The sequence below is a fragment of the Rutilus rutilus genome, assembly GCF_951802725.1.
Source record: "Rutilus rutilus genome assembly, chromosome: 1".
Lineage (NCBI taxonomy): Eukaryota > Metazoa > Chordata > Actinopteri > Cypriniformes > Leuciscidae > Rutilus > Rutilus rutilus.
This window is the reverse complement of record NC_140209.1, coordinates 63,398,020-63,423,014: the sequence shown is the minus strand read 5'-3', so window position 1 is coordinate 63,423,014 and position 24,995 is coordinate 63,398,020. Positions and strand designations below refer to the sequence as shown.

The window sequence follows — 24,995 nt, the reverse complement described above, 5'->3', positions numbered from 1 at the left end:
CAAGTTCAACATGGGTTTTAGGTCGAAAGTTGAATGAACGAGTACTTATGTCGTTTTGATTTCTTACAGGTTGAGTTGTTGTTGCCCATAACACGCTAGCATTCTGCTAATGACGTCAGCATTCTGACGTCATTGACATTTTGAAAGACTTTTTTAAAGCAAATAAGTGACTCTAAAAAATCTAACACCCAGCAATGTGTAATTTCTTTGCATCTCCTTTTGAATACAACATTCAAATTACTAGACAAAAAATTATATCCTGAGAAAAGTGGATTTTGAGGGGTATACCGCCATTGACCTCCATTCATTCTGCACTCGTCCTGTGAGCGCCCTCATATGGAATCAGAGTGGAACTGCAACCAGTTCAGAAGCCGGAAGTGTAGTGAGAGTGAAACTTCTCGCCATATTAGACATTCTCTGGTACTCAGAAGGATGTTTCGCTGAATTTGGACACAGCCGATGACTGTAAAGACGCCATTTCGGAAGATAGAAAATCAGCAGTCGCTTCACATGTGACAGTAAGTTCGTTAAACTTTTCATAGCTGTAATATCGGTCAGTATTTGCGTCTAAACAGACCATATGACGAACTCAAAGTCAAACACATGATAAAGTTGAACTTACTTTCTTGATACTTAACGTCAACTGTAAAACTCATTAAATGTCCGAATATGGTTAAACTTACACTTTTTAACAGGAGAATTTTAGTTTAATGTTGAAATAGTTGGTTGAATTTATACTATTTGATTCTTTAAATAATCTATAGACTATTGTAATGTTCAGTGACGCAGTGAGACTGGGGAAAGGAAGTGTAGTCGCAGGATAATCAAGATAAGGCAGTATATTATGTTGTCCACAAGATGTCCCTATAACACTGTTGTAAGGACATATTCAAGTGCCTTTAGCGCTGTTTGAGCCTCTTGATGTACCGTAGTGTTGATACGTGAGTACTGCGTCATATTTTCTTCAGTTCATCAACTCTATAAGCCAGTGGAAAAAGCAATGGAATTTTTTTGTTGTTATCGCACTTAAGTTCAGTTTATTGAGATATTTTGTGTTTTAAACTGCTAAAGACCTAAATGCAGAGTAATGTAGAGAGTTAAAATGTTTTGTTTTTCCTTTTAAATGTGATAAATGCATAGTGGCTAATGCAAAGCTATGTATGATAATACAAGCAGCACGAGCTTGCTGTTGAATTGCATGTGCATTGAAATGTACTTTGCTGGTTTTTAAGTTCAGTTCAGTTCATGTTATCAACTCTATAGATGCCGTGCTGTGGAATAAACGGTCAAGCCACGATCCTGAACCGCTAGTGTCTCGAGTCCCGCTCTTTACTCACGAACATAAACAACACAGCGCAGAGTAGCAGCGGCGGCGGTGCTAGAGACCAAAGCGCGCGGAGCTCAGAGAGAAAGAGGGTTATAAATAACATCATATTTGGTTAATGCAAGACGAAAAAACGGATTGTGAAAAACACCTGCAAGAGTTCAGCAGTGTCATTAAAGTGAAGGTGAATCCAGTGTTTAAACGAGGCTGCTGTGTGTGAAAGGGTGGCTGACATGTTGCTCTACAAACAAACACTATTAACTGGAGAAAAACTGTTAATGCTGCGTTAAATTGAATTAAATGCATTTAACTCAAATGTGTCGAAATTCAGTTGTGTTTTGTGCATGCTTTCTGTGTCCACATACAGGTCTGAAATCAAGTCTCTCATAAAGGAGGAAGAGAAGGAGCAAACTTCCAGTAAAATGAGTGTGTGTGAGGAGAGAGAGGAGGAGGAGAACCGTACGAGTGTATGTGAGGAGAGAGAGGAGGAGGCGTCTGTTCACACTCAGAGAGCAGCATCTCCAGTATCCAGCTGTGTGTCCATGAAGAGTAACAACTCCATGATGAATCCCCCTAAATTTAGTGATGGACCATCTTCAGGATTCAGCTGTGTGTCCATGAAGAGTAACAACTCCATGATGAATCCCCCTAAATTTAGTGATGGACCATCTCCAGTATCCAGCTGTGTGTCCATGAAGAGTAACAGCTCCATGATGAATCCCCCTAAATTTAGTGATGGACCATCTTCAGGATTCAGCTGTGTGTCCATGAAGAGTAACAACTCCATGATGAATCCCCCTAAATTTAGTGATGGACCATCTCCAGTATCCAGCTGTGTGTCCATGAAGAGTAACAACTCCATGATGAATCCCCCTAAATTTAGTGATGGACCATCTTCAGGATTCAGCTGTGTGTCCATGAAGAGTGACAACTCCATGATGAATCCCCCTAAATTCAGTGATGGACCTGCTGTGACCTCTGACCCTGTGTGAGTATCATTAAGTTCAGGGCCGGTCTGGACTCTGTTTGCGCCCTAGACGAGATATAATTTTTTTTAATCGCCCCGAAAACTACAACACTGGCAATAACACACACAAACACATGTGTGCGTATGGTTGCACAAATAGTTATTAAAAATAAAGGGTAAAAAGGCTAAATAAAATATGTGTTATACATCCAAATTGAACATATCTATAGATCAGGGGTAGCCAACGTCGGTCCTGGAGAGCCACAGTCATGCAGCGTTTTGCTCCAACCATAATCAAACACACATTGAATAAGCTAATCAAGTTCTTAAAGTTACTTGAGAGCTACAGACTGGTGGTTTTTTATCAGGGTTAGAGCAAAACTCTGCAGGACTGTGGCTCTTCAGGACTGACATTGGCCAACCCTGCTATAGATGATAGTCTTGGACTCCAGATAACTAGTTAGTCTCAGTAGCCTCTCACCTGGCACCCCTATTCTTGAACATATACTAAACAATCACATATCTAAACGTAAATGGTTGCTGCACTTAATGTACTGCATTTTATTTATTTATTCTATTAATATAAAGCCTGTGCCTGGGCACCCTAAAACTGAAAAAGTGGTAAATCCAACCAAGTTGACTTTCAAGTTTGTACCAAACAATCAATATGCTCTGGGAGTTTTAGGCACAGTAGCCAATATGGCCGCTAGGTGACATTCAAACTCCATTTGATGATTTAAAAAACTCATGAATGCTTTGGACCACTGGCCTCTTTTAATAGAAGACACATAGGATTTTATTGCTGAAGTGAAAGCAAGCAACAATTAAAGTAAAAATAAAACAAAGTTATAGTAGCTTAAATTAAGATACTTTTTGTGAAGAAAAAGTTCTACACTGGACTTGCACTAAATGTAAATATAATGAAAAAGTGGTCATTCCAGTTAAGATATTTTAAAGTAACTCCTCAAAAATAGTAAATAAACATCAATGGCTGACACAAATATTAGTTATGATTCTTCTATATTGTTTTTTTCTTTGCTCCACTTCACCAGTGCTCTGTGAATATATTGACTGATTTTAAAAAGTAGACATAAATAAATACAAAAAACTGTCAAAAGCATCAACATTGAAAGTCAGCTGATATCATCACAACATTTATTTCCATCAAGAAGTGCATTAATTGTTGGTCGAGATCTTGTATTGTTAATGCAAGAGTCCAGCACTGTGTAAAGTCTCCTCCAGCACATCCCAAAGACTTTCAAAGAATTCAAGATCTGGACTCAGAGGAGCCGATTCATGTGTGAAAATGATTCTTCATGCTCCTCACAACCATTCTTTCACAATCTGAGCCTGATGAATCTTGGCATTATAATCCTGGAATATGGCCATGATGTGTCTTCCTACATGGTTGTTTAATAAATGAAAAGCTACACACTCCATCAATTAGGGTTAGAAGAACTGTTGCCCAGAGGTGTAAAGTCCAGGTTCAGAAAGTAAAGGTCCTCCTCAGTATTTTGTTCCAATCACCTGGATTTGCTAATTATCACAGTTTTTCAGCAGGAGACAGAACTAATTAGTGAATCAGCTGCTGAGTTCATGGGTGGAATAAACATATGGCAGGACTTCTACTTTCTGACCTCTTGTCTTTACACCTCTGCTGTTGCCAAACATATAACATGCTAGAAACACAATGATGATCCAGTCATAGACTCTTAAGCATTTCAATTCAATTCAATAAACTTGATTAATCCCCAGAGTCGTAAATGTACACGTCACAGCAGCACATACCACACAGTAATAATAATAAATAAAAAACATTCACAACAATAACCATTATTTTCCAGTATCAGTTCCGCAAGGCATTAAGATTATATTATATGCATTATGTCTTAACAGATAAATACAACTTTGACCCTTCTTAGACTTGTATCGTATTATCAGAACAATCAAGCTTGTTATTCAGAGAAAGTAATTCTGACGATGTTATCCAGAGTCTCTAAATGACTTAATGATTTGTGTAAGAGATAAATAATTGCATCATCTTCCCCAACACCAGTTTTATAGGCAAACTGTAGTTTATCCTCAGCAGCATCATCACCTGCTTAATATGGTGTAATACTAATCTCTCAAAGACCTTCAACTGCGCTGTTAAAGCAATTGGTCTGTAATGTGAGAACTCAGAGGGGTTTGTTATCTTAGGCACTGGTACTGTACATGATGTCTTCCATAAAACAGCTTCCATCATTTATTTTGCCTATTTAAATCCAAACAGAGACTCTTTTTTGGCCTGACAGTGAATGTTTTTATTGAACATTGATGTGTCAACGCATTTTGATAACATAAATCATTAAAGTGGTTTCTTTTGATTAAAAATCGTATAAATGTAAAAGGGGCCTTTACCGCAGACTCGGGATTAAAGACTCACCAGAACTTCAGCAAAGTTTGTTTGTACTATTTTCTGTTTATTTTGATAAGTAATTTAAATGCAGTTTTGTCATTAAAATATTGCCTATTCATTTAAATTTTTAAAAACTAAAGATTCTGCAACCTTTGAGATCCCATAAAAATGTTTTACAGTAGTTACAATATTTTTGATAATTTATTATATGAAATTATTAATATGATAGTTTCCTCATAAATATGGGGGAACAAATGGAAAAGTCAGCCAGCTATTAATTATTGAATTGTTTTTTTTATTATTGTGCCTGTAGCCTCAACATTAGGGCCAATTACCAAAGTTCACATAATATTCAGAAAAACTGTTGCTTAAATTACCTTGAACAAAAGCGAAAATCGTTTACAAGACCTTTATCTCAAAAATATATTCAATAAATGTAGTGGTATCCAATAACATTTTAAAAACATGAAATATTAGATTAATTAAGCACAGAATCAACTTTGTGCTGCTGTCCGTGATAACGCCAATAATCAGCCAAATGTCCATGTGAAAGGTGGATGTTTAGGAAAGTTTTTGTGCCATCTAGTGGTTTAAAGGATAATACAATCAAATGCAGCTTTTACCCCGGTGGCCTTTAGCCCTGTTGTACCCTACTATTAATAAAACATGTTTTCTCTCTAAAACTAATACAAATACTGCTCTATAAATTACAGAAGTATTTACAGGGTTAATTTAATGGAGCAGTCAAATAATCTGCATGGAAACTATTTGAAATATTTCTGTTTATTTCTCATTATCAACAACAGGAAAAGAAAGAGAGCAGCTTCTCCAGTATCCAACTGTCTGACCATGAAGGCCACAAAATTCAGTGATGGAGCAGTGACCTCTGACCCTGTGTGAGTATCATCATGTAGGGTGAGAGACACATGAACAAAATGCACAAAGGTTCAGAAAATTTTACATTTCACATGGCTAAATTTCTTTAACAAGTATAACAATTAACAAGTGGAAGTCAAGATGCAAAGAAAGGAATTGTTAAGTAGTGTTTTCTTATGCTTCTCTCTGACATTTCTCTGTTAGACCTCCATTTACACAGGAATGAGTTTTGTTACATGTGTTGCATCAGTGTTATATTGACAATTATCCTTTAAATAAGTGTATTTTACACTTTTACCACTTTCTTGTTTTTAACCGACAATGTGTAACTGCATGTGAAAATTAATACTACAAGATCTACAATACTTAAGCAGTTTATTTAATCTCAAGTCTCAATGAAATACTGACATTTTCTCTTTCTCTCTTATATATATATTTCTCTTTTTTACCTGGATTTGGCATTTGAATGATTCGTGGTCTTTTATGGCTTCCAGTTTTAGGTTTTTAGTCCCAACAATGAAACTAGGGCTGGGCGATATGGACCAAAAGTCATATCCCGATTATTTAGGCTGAATATCGATATACAATATATATCCCAATATTTTTTCCGCAAAGTGAGAGCAAATGTTCAGTCAAAGTCAAAGCCAAATATGACATGTCACAAGTAGTTTTATTGAAACCGGCTCTTTCCACACACACAAGTACTGTCCCCCTTTACTTAACATAAATTGTAAGAATATGACTAATAGTAAAGACTAGTACTAATAAATAAACATTAGGCCTATGCTAAAGCTATTAAATAGCAGTCCCAAACTAGTTTTTGTTAATACAATGTTGGTATGAGCCACTAGAGTCATTTAAAAATATACAAAATAACACAAAGAAAAATAAAGTGGCATTTTGGGGTTAATATGGAAATGACAGTTACCATGGTGAATACACAATATTAACAATAACTGTTAATGAACCATGGAAACTGCTCCTGGTGAATAGTATGAAGAGCATCCCTGCATTACTTTTATTTTGTGTAATTTACAACGTAACGGCGTTGCATACTCGTAGTTTATTTTGCACTTTATAGTGAGGCGATACACAGCGCGCGCCGCCACATTTGCGCGTGCAATTGAAGAGTGTTCGCTACGAGAACAGGATAACGGCTGACGAGACAGGACAAGAAAGTCCGTTTTTCTGAGGTGAAAGACTTTATTTCAGCGTACACTTATGTCCTCTAAAAGTGTCCGCCGTCTGTGTGAAACAGTATATTTTTATTTACCCGCCACGGTGGCCGGTAGGTGAAGTGAGTTTACCCGCCACAACACAAAATCACCCGCATTTGGCTGGTGGCGGGTGCTAATTTCCATCCCTGATATAAATGTAAGTGTTTTGTAAGGATACTCTGATCGATCTCTCATAAATCAGCCAATAATAACTTCCTACGAATCAACTGATTGTCTCTAAACTTGTAATATTATGTTGATGACACAAATGCATGACTGCTCAAACCAGACAATGAAGCATATACATAAATCATTTATATAAAGAACTTTAAAAAAAAAACAGGATCCACATCAGCTGATCAAGATTACAGGAAGTCTGTGATTTTATTGTTTTATTTTTTTATTTTTTTATTTTTTCTAAAGGAAAGGTGTCAGGTTATTTAGACTTAAAATCTCTGATTTTTCAAATGCTTCACTTGTGGCAAAGGAGACATTAATGTGCAACAAGGAAATGCAGAAACAAGTTGAGTTTGCAGTCTCTTTTCATCTGCCCGTCAGTCATCATTTACTTGTAAATTAATTACATGTAATCATTTAAGATAAAAACTGCTTTTTCTCCATGTCAGTGCTTCTGTGATATTTTAAAATAATGGTTTCTGGTTTAATCTTTATGCCAAAAATGTTAGGCTTCTGTCTTCTTTTCTTCTTTTTTTGAACATTTTGACTAATGAAAACTTGATGTCTTCTTATTTTAAATATGGAGGTCATTATCTGCCCCACATGCCTGATTTATAAGAGCTCCAACCCATGATCAGTGTGCAAATTTCACAAAGACAAAATTTGGTCAATTCTGCCTGAACTTTAATGGTTAAGTTTAGTTATATTTTTGGTTTATTATGAAACTGTAGCGGGACAGATTAGACTATGGTGGGCGGCCACAATCTAGTTAATGAATGGGAAACACTGATGGGTTAAAATATCATTGCTAGAACAGAACCTTGAGAAACTCCATGTGTGATATTAGGATGTCATTTGGCCATAATAGATGGAAATTTGCCTGTAAGAGCAAACACTACTCATATGATATGATTTTCATATTAAACATATTTAATTATTTTCTTTATTTTCACAAATGTGTTTTCAGTGGTGGGAGAGCTGACCAGATCAGAGATGTGTCCTATCAGACCAGCTCATCCTCCTCCTGTCAGACCAGCTCATCCTCCTCCTGTCAGAAACACATCAGTCATCATGACACAGAAGCAGCCCTGCAGCTCGATTCTCACCAGCCAGTGCATGATGATCTACAGAGAGTCAAAGACCAGCACAAATCCAGCATGAAGAACAAGTATGAGAGCTTATTTGAGGGATTCAAACTACAAGAGAATCAGACCCTCCTGAACAGGATTTACACACAGCTGTACATCATAGAGGGAGAGAGTGAAGGAGTGAATGAAGAACATGAGGTGCTACAGATGGAGAAAAGTTACAAGACCCTCCAAGACACTCCAATCAACTGCAATGACATCTTTGATCCTTCACCTGAACTAGGATATGAGGAGAAGAGAAGAGAGAAGAAAGACAAAATCAAGACTGTTCTTACTAAAGGCATCGCTGGAATTGGAAAAACCGTCTCTGTGCAGAAGTTCATTCTGGACTGGGCCGAGGGAAAAGCCAATCAGGATGTAGATTTCATATTTGTTCTTCCATTTAGAGAGCTGAACTTGATTAAAGATCATCAGTACAGTCTTCACAGACTTCTGCTGGACTTTCATCCTGAACTTCAAGATCTGGACTCAAAGATTTATGATGAATGTACAGTTGTGTTGATCTTTGATGGTCTGGATGAAAGCAGAATTACACTGATGTTTTCAGACAGTGAGAAAGTTTCTGATGTGACTGAGTCTTCATCAGTGGGTGTGTTGATGTCAAACCTCATGAAAGGAGATCTGCTTCCCTCTGCTCTCATCTGGATCACCACCAGACCAGCAGCAGCCAGTCAGATCCCCTCCAAATACATCAACCGTGTCACAGAAATTCAGGGATTCAATGACCCTCAGAAGGAGGAATATTTCAGGAAGAGAATCAGTGATGAGGATCAAGCCAGCAGAATCATCTCACACATCAGAAGAGCAAGAAGCCTCCACATCATGTGCCACATACCCGTCTTCTGCTGGATCTCAGCCACTGTGCTTCAAAACATCCTGAAACAAGATCTCAGTGCAGAAATCCCTCAAACTCTGACTGAAATGTACATACACTTCCTCCTCATTCAAACAAGTATGAGGAACCAGAAATATGAAGAGAGAGATCCAGAGAAGCTCCTGCAGTCCAACAGAGGAGTGATTGTGAAACTTGCTGAACTGGCTTTCAATCAGCTGATGAAGGGCAATGTGATGTTCTATGAGGAGGACCTGATTGAGAGCGGCATAGACGTCACTGACGCCTCAGTGTATTCTGGGATTTGCACTGAGATCTTTAGGGAGGAATCTGTGATTTATCACAGGAAGGTTTACAGCTTTGTACATCTCAGCTTTCAGGAGTTTTTTGCAGCACTGTATGTGTTTCTCTGCTATTTACACAAGAACAGTGAAGTTCTGAAAATATTAATTACAGGAAAGTCCAGAAATCAGTGTGAGGATGTTCCTATTGATGTGTTTCTGAAGGAAGCAATGAATAAAGCCTTGAAGAGTAAAAATGGACACCTGGATCTTTTTCTTCGATTCCTTCATGGCATCTCACTGGAGTCCAATCAGAGACTCTTACAGGATGTGCTGATTCACACAGAGAACAACCCAGAGAGCATCAAGAAAATCATCCAAAACCTCAAACGAGGTCAAAAAAACAATGTCAGTCCTGAAAGATGGATTAATCTGTCACACTGCTTGATTGAGATGAAGGATAATTCTGTTGTTGAAGAAATGCAGGCATTTTTAAAATCTAAAGCAAAACGTAAAATTCTTTCTCTTGCACAATGCTCAACTTTGGCAAACATGATCCTGATGTCAGAGGAGGTGATGGATGAGTTTGACCTTAAAAAGTACAACATTAAATCAAAGGAGGGTCGAAGGAGACTGGTACCTGCTGTGAGGAACTGCAGAAAAGCTTGGTGAGTGTGAAGATCTAATAACACAATTATTACATGTGACCAGGGGTTAAAGTGGGCTAGAAACGGTCTGGAACTATGTTCCGGCACCTCAGATAAATTAATAAATAAATAGATTAATAATATCAATGTCAATATAATTTGTTTCCATTTTCAGCCCAGTCAATTTTAACATAGTATTGTCATCGTATCAGTGTAGATGTAGATGGACCATAATACAATCATTAAAATATCAAGTAAATAAGTATTGTGATAGTTGGTGCCACAGTGACACTCTTGTCCCAAAAAGTATTGCTATACCACGATACTCAATATGTTTTCCCACGGTGAGTATTTTTTCCCTTAGGGTTCCCCCACCTGCCACATACCACTTTAACCCTCTGGGGACCAAGCTGTTTTTGGGGCCCTTGAGATGTTCTGACATGCTCTGACATTTGTGCTTTTTTCAGTTATTTATAAACATGTTAATGGAAAAGGTGTAAATTCACTCTATATAGCACAAACAGGCCTACCATAATATGCGAGCAACATGTATGTAGATGTTTATATTTTTAAGAGAATAATGTTTATGCGTGGTTATTTAAAAAAATAAAAATGAAAGTTGCTGAAATAAGACCACAAAACTCATGCAAAATATGTGCCCACAAGACTTTTGACTAATGGATGTTGTCTCTTCGAGTTCTAGCTTCAAAATTATGTGAAAATAGTCTTGCTTTATCGTTCACAAAAAAAAAATACATTGATTTAAATGGTGTAAAACAGGTTTTGCTTGGAAAGCCAATATGCGAGGGGGAGGAGTAGTTTACACCTTAGATTACCCAGTCCCACCCACTCTGCATAATGACTCTGCATAATTAGCCATTCATTCAGGTGTGACACTGACTGAGAGCCACAATGCAAGGACAAAATATATATTTTGAAGAAGACTTATATTGACCATTTAAGATTTTGCTTACATCTATCTTGTAAATATGTTTTGCTATTTTATTAAAAAGGTTACAATTACAACAATAATTACAATTTCAGCAATATTTCTGCAAAAAAGTACTCTTTCTTTGTAAAAAAAAAAAAAAGATTATAGGCCTACATTTTATCATATGTATTCATTAGTTTGAATATAGCCAACATTGGAACATCTTAGTCTATGACTTTATTTTTGACAAAATAGTATTTTTTATATATATATATATATATATATATATATATATATATATATATATATATATATATGAGCAGAAAAGCTTATTTGATGTGACAGTCTATTCTACAGTAAAAACTGTACCCAAATCTAGTCAACAAAATGTTGTCTTTCATACTTCGCCTGACGTTGTTTTTATGAAATATTAGGGCATAGCCTATAAATGTTAATTTGCAGTTTAATACGTTGCTTATACAAATACATTTTATTTCAACATATTTCAGTCGATTTTTACTCATCTCAGTAGGCTATAGCAAAGCAGTTTATTCTTTCACACACAGACGCGCGATTCATATTTAGGCTAAACAGTCTTTACAAATATGTACCCTTCATTCATCTCACAGAAACGCGATTCATATTTAGGCTAAACAGTTTTTACAAATATGTACCCTTCATTCATCTCACAGAAACGCGATTCATATTTAGGCTAAACAGTCTTTACAAATATGTACCCTTCATTCATCTCACAGAAACGCAATTCATATTTAGGCTAAACAGTCTTTACAAATATGTACCCTTCATTCATCTCACAGAAACGCGATTCATATTTAGGCTAAACAGTCTTTACAAATATGTACCCTTCATTCATCTCACAGAAACGCAATTCATATTTAGGCTAAACAGTTTTTACAAATATGTACCCTTCATTCATCTCACAGAAACGCGATTCATATTATAGAAACGCGATTCATCTTTTTGTTTACATAGGTCTACACTAACGTTATTCCATAACGTTATTCCACATTAACACTTGAGAAAGGATAACTTAGCCTACCTCACTCCTCAGCGGGATCTGCTCCTCATATTGCTCCTCATATCAGCACGGAAACTTTTCTCCATAAGGTAGGCTATATTATGCCTCTTTGTTTACAGCTGATGTGGGGGCGTTTCACAGACTGAAATGGTTCTCAGAATTTGCGTTTGAATAGCACGCGCTCTCCGGGGCGTGGTCAAATTACTTTTGAATGGCTCGTAATGAGCTCGACTGGAGTCGCTCTCTTTTTATACAGATTACAGAAGCTGATAATATTTGTTTTTTATATAAATTACTTCATTTAAAAGCTGCGATCTCAAGCTTTATGCCCGTGGGTCTGTTTGCCTGTTTGACTGAATTTTCGCGGAGTTATAGATCATTTTCGAACGCGTTTCAAATGGGAGTTTACTGACAGAGAGAAGGCAGAAATAGCATCATGTTAATTTTTCTTTATTTGTCAAAAAGCAAAACACTTTATTTTTATTGTGAGTATACAGAAAAAAAATAGAAACTGAACAGGATCGATTGATGTATTACACGAAAATGAAAGATCAAAATTAACAGAGCATTTTGTGTTTATTTTTCATTGCTAAAAAAAAAAAAAAAACGAGCAAAACGCGCGGGCGCTTTTTTGGTCCCCAGAGGGTTAACCACTACATGTGACACATTGTGATGGATGTTTGATGAATATTATGTTCACAAGCATAAAACATTAATTACTTGCACTAATTGCAGTGTGTTGTTTTCATTCTCAACCAAATTGACTAGTGGTGGAACGGATCACAACATTCACGGTTCACTATAAAAAATTAAAAAAAAATTACTTGCGGTCCATTTGCGGTTTTTGAGCTTCGGGTCGCAGGGCTCGCAAAATCGCCTGCCCGACGTCCCGGGGCTATTGTGTTTTCCAGTCGGGCTACCAAAATGCATAACCGGCCTGCCCGACGGGCTATCTGAAATAGTGTTCGCTTCAGTTTCGTTATAATCAGATTCAGCGCGTTCTTCATCTTCAATCCGCAGCGGCGCAGAGCGCACGTCAGAAATGTGTGTGTGTGTGTGTGTGTGTTCATTTGGTCTCATTGGTCTGTCAATGTCAGAATATTTGAGATGACCAATCAAATCAAAGTAGGCGGGCTTTATGTTCACAAGATGCTGCAGAGCGTGAATTTGAGCAGAGCGACTGACGCTTCAGTTTACGGCCAAGTGCGAGATAAGATGTAAGTAGCTAAACTAAACATTTCATATTTGACAGCTTTTTTAGGTCATAAATGTGAAACGAATGACAAAAATAATCAGACAAATGAATATACTTTTGTCGAATTTCGCCATTTTGAACTGAAAATAGGCCTATATAACGTGACTAATAATTAGTTTACTGTCATTGTGAGGGGACATTAACAGAGCATTAACAAAGCCGTTTTCATGTTAGGCACAAGATTAATAATGAATGTGTACATGTTGAGAATTAATATACAATTTGTAGCCTTCAGTAAATTAAAAAAGTTCAGGTTTAGGTGGGGAAGAGACAGGGCAAGATGAAGAGACTGAGAGAAAAAGAGAGAGTGATGGATAAGAAGTGAGAGCAGGTATTGACACAATCTACTGCCCACTGACATTGTTTTAAAGCTATTTATTATCCTTTTTTGGCCTTCAAACGTCTTGAAATGGACATATCAGAGAAATAAAAAATTTGAACCCCCTAATAACCTTAAATGTAGGACCTATTTGATTATAAAGCCCTGTATTAGGAATAAGATCAATAATGAATGTGTACATACTGTAAATGAATTTAATAAACTTAGTTAGGCTACCTAGCTTTCCTAGTAGCTTTCAGTAAATTAATGCGTCTGAGAAAATGATTCATAAATCAACCTATCAGTTGACCCTAAGTTTACTTCACTGACAGACAAAAATGAAAAGTCTATATCAGTCAAAGCTCAGCTTTAGGACGGGAAGAGACAGAGCAAGAGAAAAACAAAGAGAATAGGAGTGTGATGCTGATGAGGAGAGAAAAATAATCAGCTGCCCACTTACATGGTTTTAAAGCTATTGTTATCCAATTTTTTTGGCCCTCAAAACATCTTAAAATGCACATATGTAGATCAGAGAAATCAAAATTTTCTCAGGGATGCCCCTGAACCCCCTTCACTAGCCTACCTCACATTCGGGACCTCCGTGATGATAAAACACTGCCATCTGCATGTTAATGAAACTTAATAGTGAGCATTAGACCCTAAACTAAAGTGTTACTTTTTTATTTTATCATACCCTCACTGGGGGCTGAGCCACCGACACAGACTGATTCATGTTCCATACTGGTCACACACCTATCAGTTCAGTTAGAACCAGATGCATATTTGTTGATATTTTGTGGTTTGAAAAAGTTTTTGATTCATTGTTTTGACTCCTAACCAATTTTCTACATTAATAAAATTGTCTTTTTATCTGGGCTAGTAAAATTCATTTCGGGCTACCAAAATCTGAAGAGTGCCTGCCCGAAGGGCTACCAGCGATTTTGAAATTTTGCGAGCCCTGGGTCGGATAATTTTTCGGATCAGCTTTTAAATGCTTTTAATTTATTACTTAAAGCTCACTTGAAGTTATTCGATACCACATCAAAAACTACTAGCCTAACTGATAAAGTGAACAGTCGGTAATAAAATAAGAACAAATGCACAAATTACAAGGAGAGATGAATACTAAATAACAAAGTTACAAAGTCTAACAGTAGTATTCAGGTACAGAAATTAATAATGAAGCCTAATTTAAAATAACACTGTAGAAATTAAATATGGTTTCATCTTTGTTTTCAGCTTTATTTTGTTAACATTAATGACACAGACAACTGTAGGAATATTAGGTGTGTGCTGTTCCTTTAAGACCAAATGCACGGACTGAAAAAACTGAAAAACAGCTGGTTTCTTTCTAGACATTCCACTTGTGACATAACCGACAGAATACTTGCCGAGACGGGTATTTAGAAGAGTATTTTGACATAATTTTGTGTCCGTTCAAGGGCAAGGAAACGAGTAAGAGGAATCAATTTGGTGTTCGAGCGCTATCTGAAACGCGCCTCTCTGTCTCTTTGCATGCACGCGCTTCGGGTGCTTGTCCCAATTTTCGCCTCTTCTTCCACATTTAAAACTGGTTGAATGTGTAAAACACGTTCAAATTATAAACTTTTACTATATGATGGTAAAATTTAGCAGTTAATCCGCGAATCACATGCGTGCCGAACCGTGGGGCCTGGGGTCTCATTTATAAACGTGACGTACGCACAAAAAGGGGCTGAAAATGTGCGTACGCCACTTCCGACGCTTAAGTTGTGATTTATAAAAAACAAACTTGATGGGAAAATTTGCGCACCTGCACGCAAACTCTGACCCATGCGTACGAACGTTTTGGAGATGGAGCAGTTTGGCGACCGATGGTGAGCTGGAGTTAAGTGTCTTTTTGGTCACTTTTAGACAGAAAATCTAAAGAAAATTAAACATATACAGAAAGATAATACAAATATAATTTCACTCACCAAGCCTGTCACTTGAAGCAAATATGGGGATAATTTTCTGTCTAAAAGTGACCAAAAAGAAACTTAACTCCAGCTCACCATCGGTCGTTTAGTGAAACTGAGCAACTAACAGTTTAAATAAATAAAATAATGATTTAAACTATGTTTTACTTCTGATATAAACATTTAGATTAAATATGCCATTCAAATGAATGAAGTTAAACACTTAAACATGAAATCATTACTGAGAAGTTACAGCATTTTTTATATTCAAATTCAGTCAATAAAAATATTTGTTGTGGATGCGATGTTTTTGAACACTTTTCCTGTGGCGTGCTATGTTTTAACCACAGAGATAATTGCTTATCTTGATAAGATTGTCTGAGAAAATAGTTTCGTGCAAATAATGGCAAAGGCCTATCTGTTTCCATTAAAAATATAAATCAATTAAAAATACAATTCGGCCAGTGGAAAAGATTGAGAAAAACTTTCTCTGAAATGTATTTTACACTATTTGATTTATGTATTCAAAAACAAGGCAAGGATAGGCAACTACTTGATTTTTATGAATGTAATGTGTCTTGTACCATTAAACGTTATCACGTAGATGAATAAACATATGCAAATGATATGCAGATGAGGATCTCCATAGTAAAACTAGGCGTTGTAAGCTCCATATATGGTTATTTCGGGGTGGAGACGCATGTTCGCACAATCTTCCGCTGACTGGGATTTATAAAGTGAATTCTGCGCAGGTTCTGGCGTACGAACGGTTTTATAAGTCTGAATATTTTTTTGCGTACGCCATTTTTTGCTATCGGGCGCACGTACACTTTTAGTAAGGATCCTACGCACAGTTTTATAAATGAGACCCCAGGTCCGTACGGATCATGGATCAACTGCGATCCGTTCCACCCCTAAAATGAACAGTTTCCTTTTACCTCAATTAAGTTTTGTATAAACCAGAATAAACATGTTCATTTATTTTAATTGCTGGATCTTCCTGCTGAACAGACAACCAGCATGATGTTATATGTTGAAGTTGGTCTTGACTTCAGCATGCCTTTTAATCAGTTCTCCTTTTTTTCAGTTTTGCAGACTGTAATCTCACAGATCAGGACTGTGAAATTGTTTCTTCAGCTCTTCAGTCATCAAACTCCCCCCTGAGAGAGCTGGACCTGAGTAACAATGAACTGCAGGATTCAGGAGTGAAGCTGCTCTGTGCTGGACTGAGGAGTCCAAACTGTCAACTCAACATACTGAGGTACTTGAGGGTCTGTGAAAAATAACCACACAAGGACATATCGTGGCAAACTTATTCTGAAATTAATCTTATTCAAGGATTATTTCTCACCGCATCCCAAAATTAAAGTAAATTAATCTGATCATTCTGATGAAACGTGATGCGTTTTTGAGTTGATGTGGGTGTTGACTCTGTTTGCATGAATTGCCTCAGATCATTACCATATGAATAGCGTGCGCTATCTGTAGGCATGTTCACATTTGCAGGAAGCTGACACGAGAGACAGTTACATCTCTCTCTCTTATACAGATTATAGAAACAGAATATTTGTTTTCATTTTGAATAGGATAGTTTAAAAGTAGACACTTACATGTATCTACAGATATATTGCTCATGTCTATGTGACAAATTTTCGCTGAGTTTTGTTTCTTTTTTGTGACGCACTGCAGAAAAAAGTTCACAGAGATGGCAGAAAACATCCTGTTTGTTTTGCTTTGATTGCAAGTGGACACAAATGAAAGTAAACTTTTTACAGTTTCGAATGATGTATTGCTGTATAACCATATTACCATAAATTATATAAATTAGTATTTTAGGTCGTTTGCTGCTATGTGAAAAAATCCCCCAAAAGGCGCCGGTATGTCTGTCGACCCCAGACGGTTAATTCTTTTAGATTTCATGTAGGGCTGGACAATAATTCAATATCAATATACACTCACCTAAAGGATTATTAGGAACACCTGTTCAATTTCTCATTAATGCAATTATCTAATCAACCAATAACATGGCAGTTGCTTCAATGCATTTAGGGGTGTGGTCCTGGTCAAGACAATCTCCTGAGCTCCAAACTGAATGTCAGAATGGGAAAGAAAGGTGATTTAAGCAATTTTGAGCGTGGCATGGTTGTTGGTGCCAGACGGGCCAGTCTGAGTATTTCACAATCTGCTCAGTTACTGGGATTTTCACGCACAACCATTTCTAGGGTTTACAAAGAATGGTGTGAAAAGGGAAAAACATCCAGTATGCGGCAGTCCTGTGGGCGAAAATGCCTTGTTGATGCTAGAGGTCAGAGGAGAATGGGCCGACTGATTCAAGCTGATAGAAGAGCAACTTTGACTGAAATAACCACTCGTTACAACCGAGGTATGCAGCAAAGCATTTGTGAAACCACAACACGCACAACCTTGAGGCGGATGGGCTACAACAGCAGAAGACCCCACCGGGTACCACTCATCTCCACTACAAATAGGAAAAAGAGGCTACAATTTGCACGAGCTCACCAAAATTGGACAGTTGAAGACTGGAAAAATGTTGCCTGGTCTGATGAGTCTCGATTTCTGTTGAGACATTCAGATGGTAGAGTCAGAATTTGGCGTAAACAGAATGAGAACATGGATCCATCATGCCTTGTTACCACTGTGCAGGCTGGTGGTGGTGGTGTAATGGTGTGGGGGATGTTTTCTTGGCACACTTTAGGCCCCTTAGTGCCAATTGGGCATCGTTTAAATGCTACGGCCTATCTGAGCATTGTTTCTGACCATGTCCATCCCTTTATGACCACCATGTACCCATCCTCTGATGGCTACTTCCAGCAGGATAATGCACCATGTCACAAAGCTCGAATCATTTCAAATTGGTTTCTTGAACATGACAATGAGTTCACTGTACTAAAATGGCCCCCACAGTCACCAGATCTCAACCCAATAGAGCATCTTTGGGATGTGGTGGAACGGGACCTTCGTGCCCTGGATGTGCATCCCACAAATCTCCATCAACTGCAAGATGCTATCCTATCAATATGGGCCAACATTTCTAAAGAATGCTTTCAGCACCTTGTTGAATCAATGCCACGTAGAATTAAGGCAGTTCTGAAGGCGAAAGGGGGTCAAACACAGTATTAGTATGGTGTTCCTAATAATCCTTTAGGTGAGTGTATATCGCGATATAATGTTTTTTCAATAACGGTGATATGATTTTTAAACACATTTCCGATATTCCAATATACATTACAGGCATAGGCTATGTTTACATGCAACCAGATAATCCATTAGTAATCAGATTGATGGCTCGATCGGACTGAAAAGCCTTCATTTAAACACCTTAATCAATTTGATTGAGCTCGATCCGAATGAAATTTTGATCGAATTGAGAGCGGTGGTTTATTCCTTTTCTAATCCAATCATAAAACATTTGATCGGATTGAAAACCGAAACTGAAAGGACTGCGCATGTGCAATGACGTTGAAATAGCGTAATGACGTATGACGTGCGAACGAGCTGTTATTCCTGTTGAATAAAGTGTCATATAAATGAGTGTCCCGTCATTCTATAATCCTCCTTTCACTCAGCATCTGTGAAGTGGAGCAGGACAACGTCCCAGCAGTCCTTGTTTCAGATTCTCATCCACAGACGAGAAATGGCAGGGAGGGGCATTTTTACTGCGTGATAAATATAAGCCACATGGCACAACGGTTCATATGTTCATTGTCTCCAAATTATGACCAGAAATGGACAAATATTAAGTCTGCTGTTTAAAACAAATAAAGAATCAATGTAGGAGAATAGTTATTATGTGCAAACAGCGGGAAACTCTATTTGTGAGTTTTTTGCGCATGTCAAAAAATCTATTCCGATTTGAAGCTTGTGACATAAAAGCTTGTGACCCGATCACTTGTTTAGCATTCATGTAAACACTACATTCAGATTCATCAATCGGAATGAATTCAAGGTGTCATCAACACTCAAAATGTCCCTCAGCAACATGTGTTTTTGTTGTTTTTCTGCAGCAACTTTGAGCACTTTTCATATTCTTTATCCTGGCTGAAGCACTTTTGTTTCAATCTATAAGAATAATATTATCAGTCTATGTTAGCCTATAGTTTAAAGTTAAAGATATTAATATTATTAAGTTGAGAGTCTTATGTTTATTTGACGGTGATTTCACATTTCTTGTTTCTATGAAGGCTAAATACAAATGAAATATTAAAAAATATTATTTTGTACCATTTTTATTTCTAAAATATTATATAGTTTTATAGGAGGAGGTTTCAGAGACTTGGCAAATTAATTTATCAGAAGTGTGTAGGTACAGACATTCATTGTGGGCGTTCTTGGCAGTTTTTCCTGAGGCTATTATACTGTTCATATCGATATCGGAATTATATCGTATCGACTGAAATTAAGAAATATATTATATATTGTGATATAAATGTTGGCCATATCGTCCAGCCCTAATTTCATGGGTAAAAATAGAGTTTTTTTTATTTTGAAATTATAACTTACAATTAGATCCTTAAGATAATTTGTAGCTGATAATTTGCACATTTTACAACACTGTGATTTCATTTAAATCAATCAGAGGCCACCAGTAGATGAAGCACACTAACATGGTCACTTACTGTTGTTGTAGATTATCTAAGTGTTTGGTGACAGAGGAAGGTTGTGCTGCTCTGGCTTCAGCTCTGAGTTCAAACCCTTCACACCTGAGAGAGCTGGATCTGAGCTACAATCACCCAGGAGAATCAGGACTGAAGCTGCTCTCTGATACACTCAACCATCTGGACAAACTCAAGTATGTTAAGTAATATAACAATAATCCTGTCTAGTGTGATTGGTTTTGTTTTTTTAAAGGGTTAGTTACCAAAAAAAATGAAAATTCTGTCATTATTTACTCACCCTCATATCGTTCCAAACCTGTAAGATTCATTTTCAGAACAGAAATGAAGAAATTTTAATACAATCTGAGATATTTCTGTGATATGTGCATTGACAGTGCTACTTCAACGCTTCAAAAAGTTCATAAAGAGATTGTGAAACTGATCTTTTTGAATTTAGTTTAATCCAAATTTTCTGAAGAGACATGATCACTTTATATGATTAACAGATTTAATTGACTCTTTTATTCACATATAAAATTCATCAGCGCACACATCAGTTATGTTAAACGGACGCTCAGACATGCTTGCTTGATGTGTGAGAATGTGTGAGAGTTATTCTTGTGTTACAGAGCACGTTTGAGCTTCCCTAAGAACCAAGGAGTTTGATTCTCGCGTTACACACTTTGTTAACCCTTGCAGTAAAAAAAGGCCAAATTCTGACAATTTCATACCATTTTCCATTAAAACAGTAATATACTGTAGAAAACAAAAATAGCCTACAGGAATATACTGTGAATTAACAGCGTTCAAAATCAACACTCAGAGGCTGTTTTCCCAATCACCCTCAATCACTATTCCCTACATTAGTTCACTAATATAGTCCACTTGACAGAGTGAATAAAAAGTGAGTGAATTCAGACACTAATGAACACCTGACAAGCAGAACATTAAAACATTTCAAACTCCTCCTTGACTTAGACACAGACATCAACATCAATAATCAGCACATGAATCTCAACAATGGTGACAATCAAAAGTTTCATGTCACAATGCATGCTGGGTTCCAGTATTGTGTAAAACTCCCAGCATGCACTGCAGTATGAATAAAAATAAATAAAAAAAAATAAAAAATTGTCACCATTGTTGAGAGACATGTTTGGATTTTTGATTTCTCTGTGTTTCTGCAAGAAAGTGTAGCTCTGTTTCTGTGGTTGTGCATGAGGTGTTAAAAAAAAAAAGTGTGATTGTAACTTATTGCTGTAGTTTCTGCAGGACGTTTGAGCCTCCGCAAGAACCAGTGAGGTTCATTCTTGTGTGTTAGGCAGCACATTTGAGCTTTATGTGAAATAAGCAATATATCTGAGTTTATAGATAGAGATGCACCGATTGATCGGCTGGTGAACGGAATTGGCCGATTTTCACGTGATCGGCCATGACCGGCGAGTCTGACATATGCCGATTTTATGCCGGTCAAATGCACTCAGGCGCCGCATGATTAACCTTTTGAGCGGTACGGTCTCATATATGGGATTTTTATTTCTGTGCCCCTGAGAGTAACATTACGGCGCCACATTTAGCATGTTCAGTGACGTCACATCACTGCCAGATTCAAACTGTGCTTTCGCGCGTTGGCTGGCGCTGAGCCAGAGTCGGACGCGTTCAGCGATGTCATATATCACAACTAAGCAGTGTTTTCAACCTCATAATGTTTATTTTAGGTTTCAGATCTTTAAATACACATAAGCACGAGTAAAACAATACATTTGGAGTTTGTAAAATACACACAGATGTCTGTAACAATCTATTCTAATCTATATAATATAATTTCAATGTGTCAGTTAGAATATTTTAAACTTACACGTGAAAGGGTTAAAGAAAAGATCGAAAATAAATATTTGTGTGTGCTGTAAAGTGGTTAGAAAAAAATTAAATCGGTATCGGCTAAAATCGGTATCGGCAGGTCAAACTCAATGAAAAATCGGAAATCGGAATCGGCCTAGAAAATTGTAATTAGTGCATCTCTAGTTATAGAATTAAAATATTGTTTTAATGAAGTTGTGCACTTTGTACATAAATACACTGTTGACATCTAAGTTTAGAACGAAGATGGATAATAAATTGAAAGTGAGTGTGGAGAAACTGAGAGAGCAAATAGCATAGTTCCTTTTTCGTTCTTTGCTTTGGGATAATAAGAAGTTTGAAATCCCTTCTCAGTAGTAAACTGTTAGTGAACATCCCAACGCCGCAGACGCTGCTGAGAGCGACATTTAGATGAATATGTTAATGTGTGTTGCACACTTTTCTTTTCATAACAAACACAACAAAAACACAGTGATGAGAAATCAGCAGTAATAAAGCATCTGATCACAGCGACATGGATATGATTGCACCAGCTCTGCAATTCTGCAGTCAAGTCATGTCTCGATTGTTTATACAGCACTTTATACAATAGATTGGTTTAAAACCACAAATATCTTATCTATAATTTGATCTATAGGCCATCTGTAATTGAGACATTTATTCAAGAAATTCATCACAAACAAAGACAGATAATACAGATAAATGTCATGCCGGAGTGGGATTTGAGCGAAGGTAGTTTTACCGGTGTGAGTGAGTGGTACATGAGTGGATCGTTCGCTTGGGCCGTGAGCGATTGATAAGTAAATCATCAAAGTAAATGATGCTAGCCATTTCCTCACTGTCACACACCTAGCTAGCTAGCGAGACATAATGTTATATTAATATGCAAATGAAACACAAACAAACAGATCCAATTCTGAAATGTCAATTTATTATTGAGTCAACAAGAATTTACAAACATTGGAAATCTGTTAATTGCCGAGTTCTGTATAACGTTACATGCCAAGAATTACGTGCACCTCCAAGTACTGTATACAAATGATATGATTGGCCATTGGGCCCTATCTTGCACCCAGCACAATTGACTTTGATGTGAACTGTGAACTGTGTGTGTGTGTGTGTGTGTGTGTGTGTGTGTGTGTGTGTGTGTGTGTGTGTGTGTGTGTGTGTGTGTGTGTGTGTGTGTGTGTGTGTGTGTGTGTGTGTGTGTGTGTGTGTGTGTGTGTGTGTGTGTGTGTGTGTGTGTGTGTGAGAGAGAGAGACTCAGCGAGCACAGTCTGGCCATAGAGAGAGAGAGTGTGTGAGAAACTCAACAAAGCCACCGAGTGAGTGAGTGAAGAGAGTGATAGAGATAGAGAGAGAGAGAGAGAGTGTGTGTGTGTGTGTGTGTGTTGGCATGTGTGAGAGTGAGAGAGAGAGAGTGTTTGAATTTAATTAGTTTATTTTCCTTTGATCAACAAGAAAATCTCTAATTTATTAATATTGAATACGACTCATAAGTGTAATTAAAGTTATTATTATTTTGTGTGTGTGTGTGTTCTAGTGTGGATCACGGAGTAGAGTTAATGATGGCATCAAGACTACACGGATGTAAGTCCTCAAACACAGTTTTAGTGTGTGTTGTTGTAAATGTTGCTGTTGTAATGTGTGTGTTCTTGTGTTCAGATGCCGTTGATCTCACACTGGATCCAAACACAGCACACACTGAACTCGCTCTGTCTGAGAAGAACAGAAAGGTGACGCGTGTGTTAGAGAGTCAGTCGTATCCTGATCATCCAGAGAGATTTGAGCATCATCGTCAGGTTCTGTGTGGAGAGAGTCTGACTGGACGCTGTTACTGGGAGGCTGAATACAGTGGAGTTTATCCTGAAATATCAGTGTCATATAAAGGAATCAAGAGGAAAGGAGAGAGTTCTGACTGTGTGTTTGGACGTAATGAGAAGTCCTGGAGTCTGATCTGCTCTAATCACGGATTCACTGTCTGTCACAATAATAACTCCACTGCTGTTTCTGCTGGTTCAGGATCCTGTAAGAGAGTAGGAGTGTTTGTGGACGTGTCGGCCGGCACTCTGTCCTTCTACAGCGTCTCACGCGACACACACACACTCACACACTTACACACATTCACACACACATTCACTGAACCACTTTATGCTGGATTTGGAGTTTATAGTTATAAATCTTCAGTGTCTCTGTGTCACATTAAACAACAAACACACTCTGACTGACACACACACACACACAAACACACACACTCTGACTGACACACACACACACACACACACACTGACTGACACACACACTGTAAAATAAATTACAAAGAAAATTTCTCATTTTTATCAGAAGTGTGTAATTACATAAATACTTAATAATTCACATGTTTTATTACAGTTTAATCATGTTATTGTAGTTTATGGTCAATAAACGCTTGTTCCTGTTTCAGTCTGAACATGTTTCTTCAGTTGTTGATCTTTGACTGTTATTTTCATTCATGATAAACGTTTGTCACCCTGAGTTTCACTGTTTTTACACGTTTGCTTTTTAATGTCCAGTTTTGACTGAATCACTTTATGAATCTTCATCAAAAGAGAGTTTGGACTGAATCTAATACAGAAGAACTGTTGAACAGGAAAGTAAACGAGTCTGGGACAAATAATCAAAGTCAAAACACACTTTATTTTAATGTGTAATTATATATTTGAGTGCTGAGTGATATTAAGCACATGCATCTACTGTAGGGTTATGGATAATCATATTGTTATTGCTCATATTTATACAAGTCTCATAGACTTTGCATTGCGACCAACTTTGACCAATCGTAGCTCTGAGCGAGGATTTCGTAGAAACGTGTGATTTGCCACATTTGAAGAGGCTGACAGGCTCTGTGAGAACATTCCTCACGATGGGGTAAAAGTGTCACCCCTGGGGGGCAGGAGCGTCCCAAAGTGCCCCATTGACTTACTATGGCGAAGGTCGGCCCTGAAGCACGTGTGTTTCTCCTACTATGGCGAATTGCACAGGGATTTTGTATTGAACATAACTCTGGATCACAGTGTCATAGAGACAAGGGGGCGGGCTCAGTTTACTCAGACGACCAATCAGTCTCTCAGGATCATTGTGAAGCTATCAAGCCACGCCCTAGCAACCATTTAGAGCACCTTAGCAACAGGT

The 24,995-nt window shown here is 37.5% G+C and overlaps 2 protein-coding genes across 3 annotated transcripts in view; one reads left to right on the top strand and one right to left on the bottom strand.

The window, feature by feature from the left end:
- On the top strand, positions 1–24,273 carry LOC311295403 (uncharacterized protein). 2 transcript variants are annotated; one of them, XM_084416763.1, is made up of 8 exons: positions 1–518; positions 1,692–2,312; positions 5,496–5,585; positions 7,927–9,888; positions 16,436–16,609; positions 19,997–20,158; positions 23,368–23,414; positions 23,490–24,273. In XM_084416763.1, the coding sequence occupies exons 2-8, from the start codon at positions 1,747–1,749 to the stop codon at positions 24,050–24,052; spliced, it is 3,564 nt and encodes a 1,187-aa protein (XP_084272889.1). In that variant the 5' UTR covers positions 1–518; positions 1,692–1,746; the 3' UTR covers positions 24,053–24,273. The 2 variants fall into 2 exon arrangements, with proteins under 2 accessions (XP_084272889.1, XP_084272890.1); XM_084416764.1 differs by lacking the exon at positions 1–518 and adding an exon at positions 948–1,508.
- The window catches only part of LOC311295030 (NACHT, LRR and PYD domains-containing protein 3-like), a gene marked incomplete at its 5' end in the record, with an annotated part of 145,985 nt that overhangs the window by 73,760 nt on the left and 47,230 nt on the right, over positions 1–24,995 (bottom strand). The gene's annotated exons all lie outside the window — the stretch shown is intronic.

Excerpts from the sequence above, each read along its gene's own strand:
- LOC311295403 (XM_084416763.1), top strand. The coding sequence starts at position 1,747 with ATGAGTGTGTGTGAGGAGAGAGAGGAGGAGGAGAACCGTACGAGTGTA. Across the intron at positions 5,586-7,926 it reads GCAGTGACCTCTGACCCTGT|TGGTGGGAGAGCTGACCAGA; the intron begins GTGAGTATCATC and ends ATGTGTTTTCAG. Across the intron at positions 20,159-23,367 it reads AACCATCTGGACAAACTCAA|TGTGGATCACGGAGTAGAGT; the intron begins GTATGTTAAGTA and ends TGTGTGTTCTAG.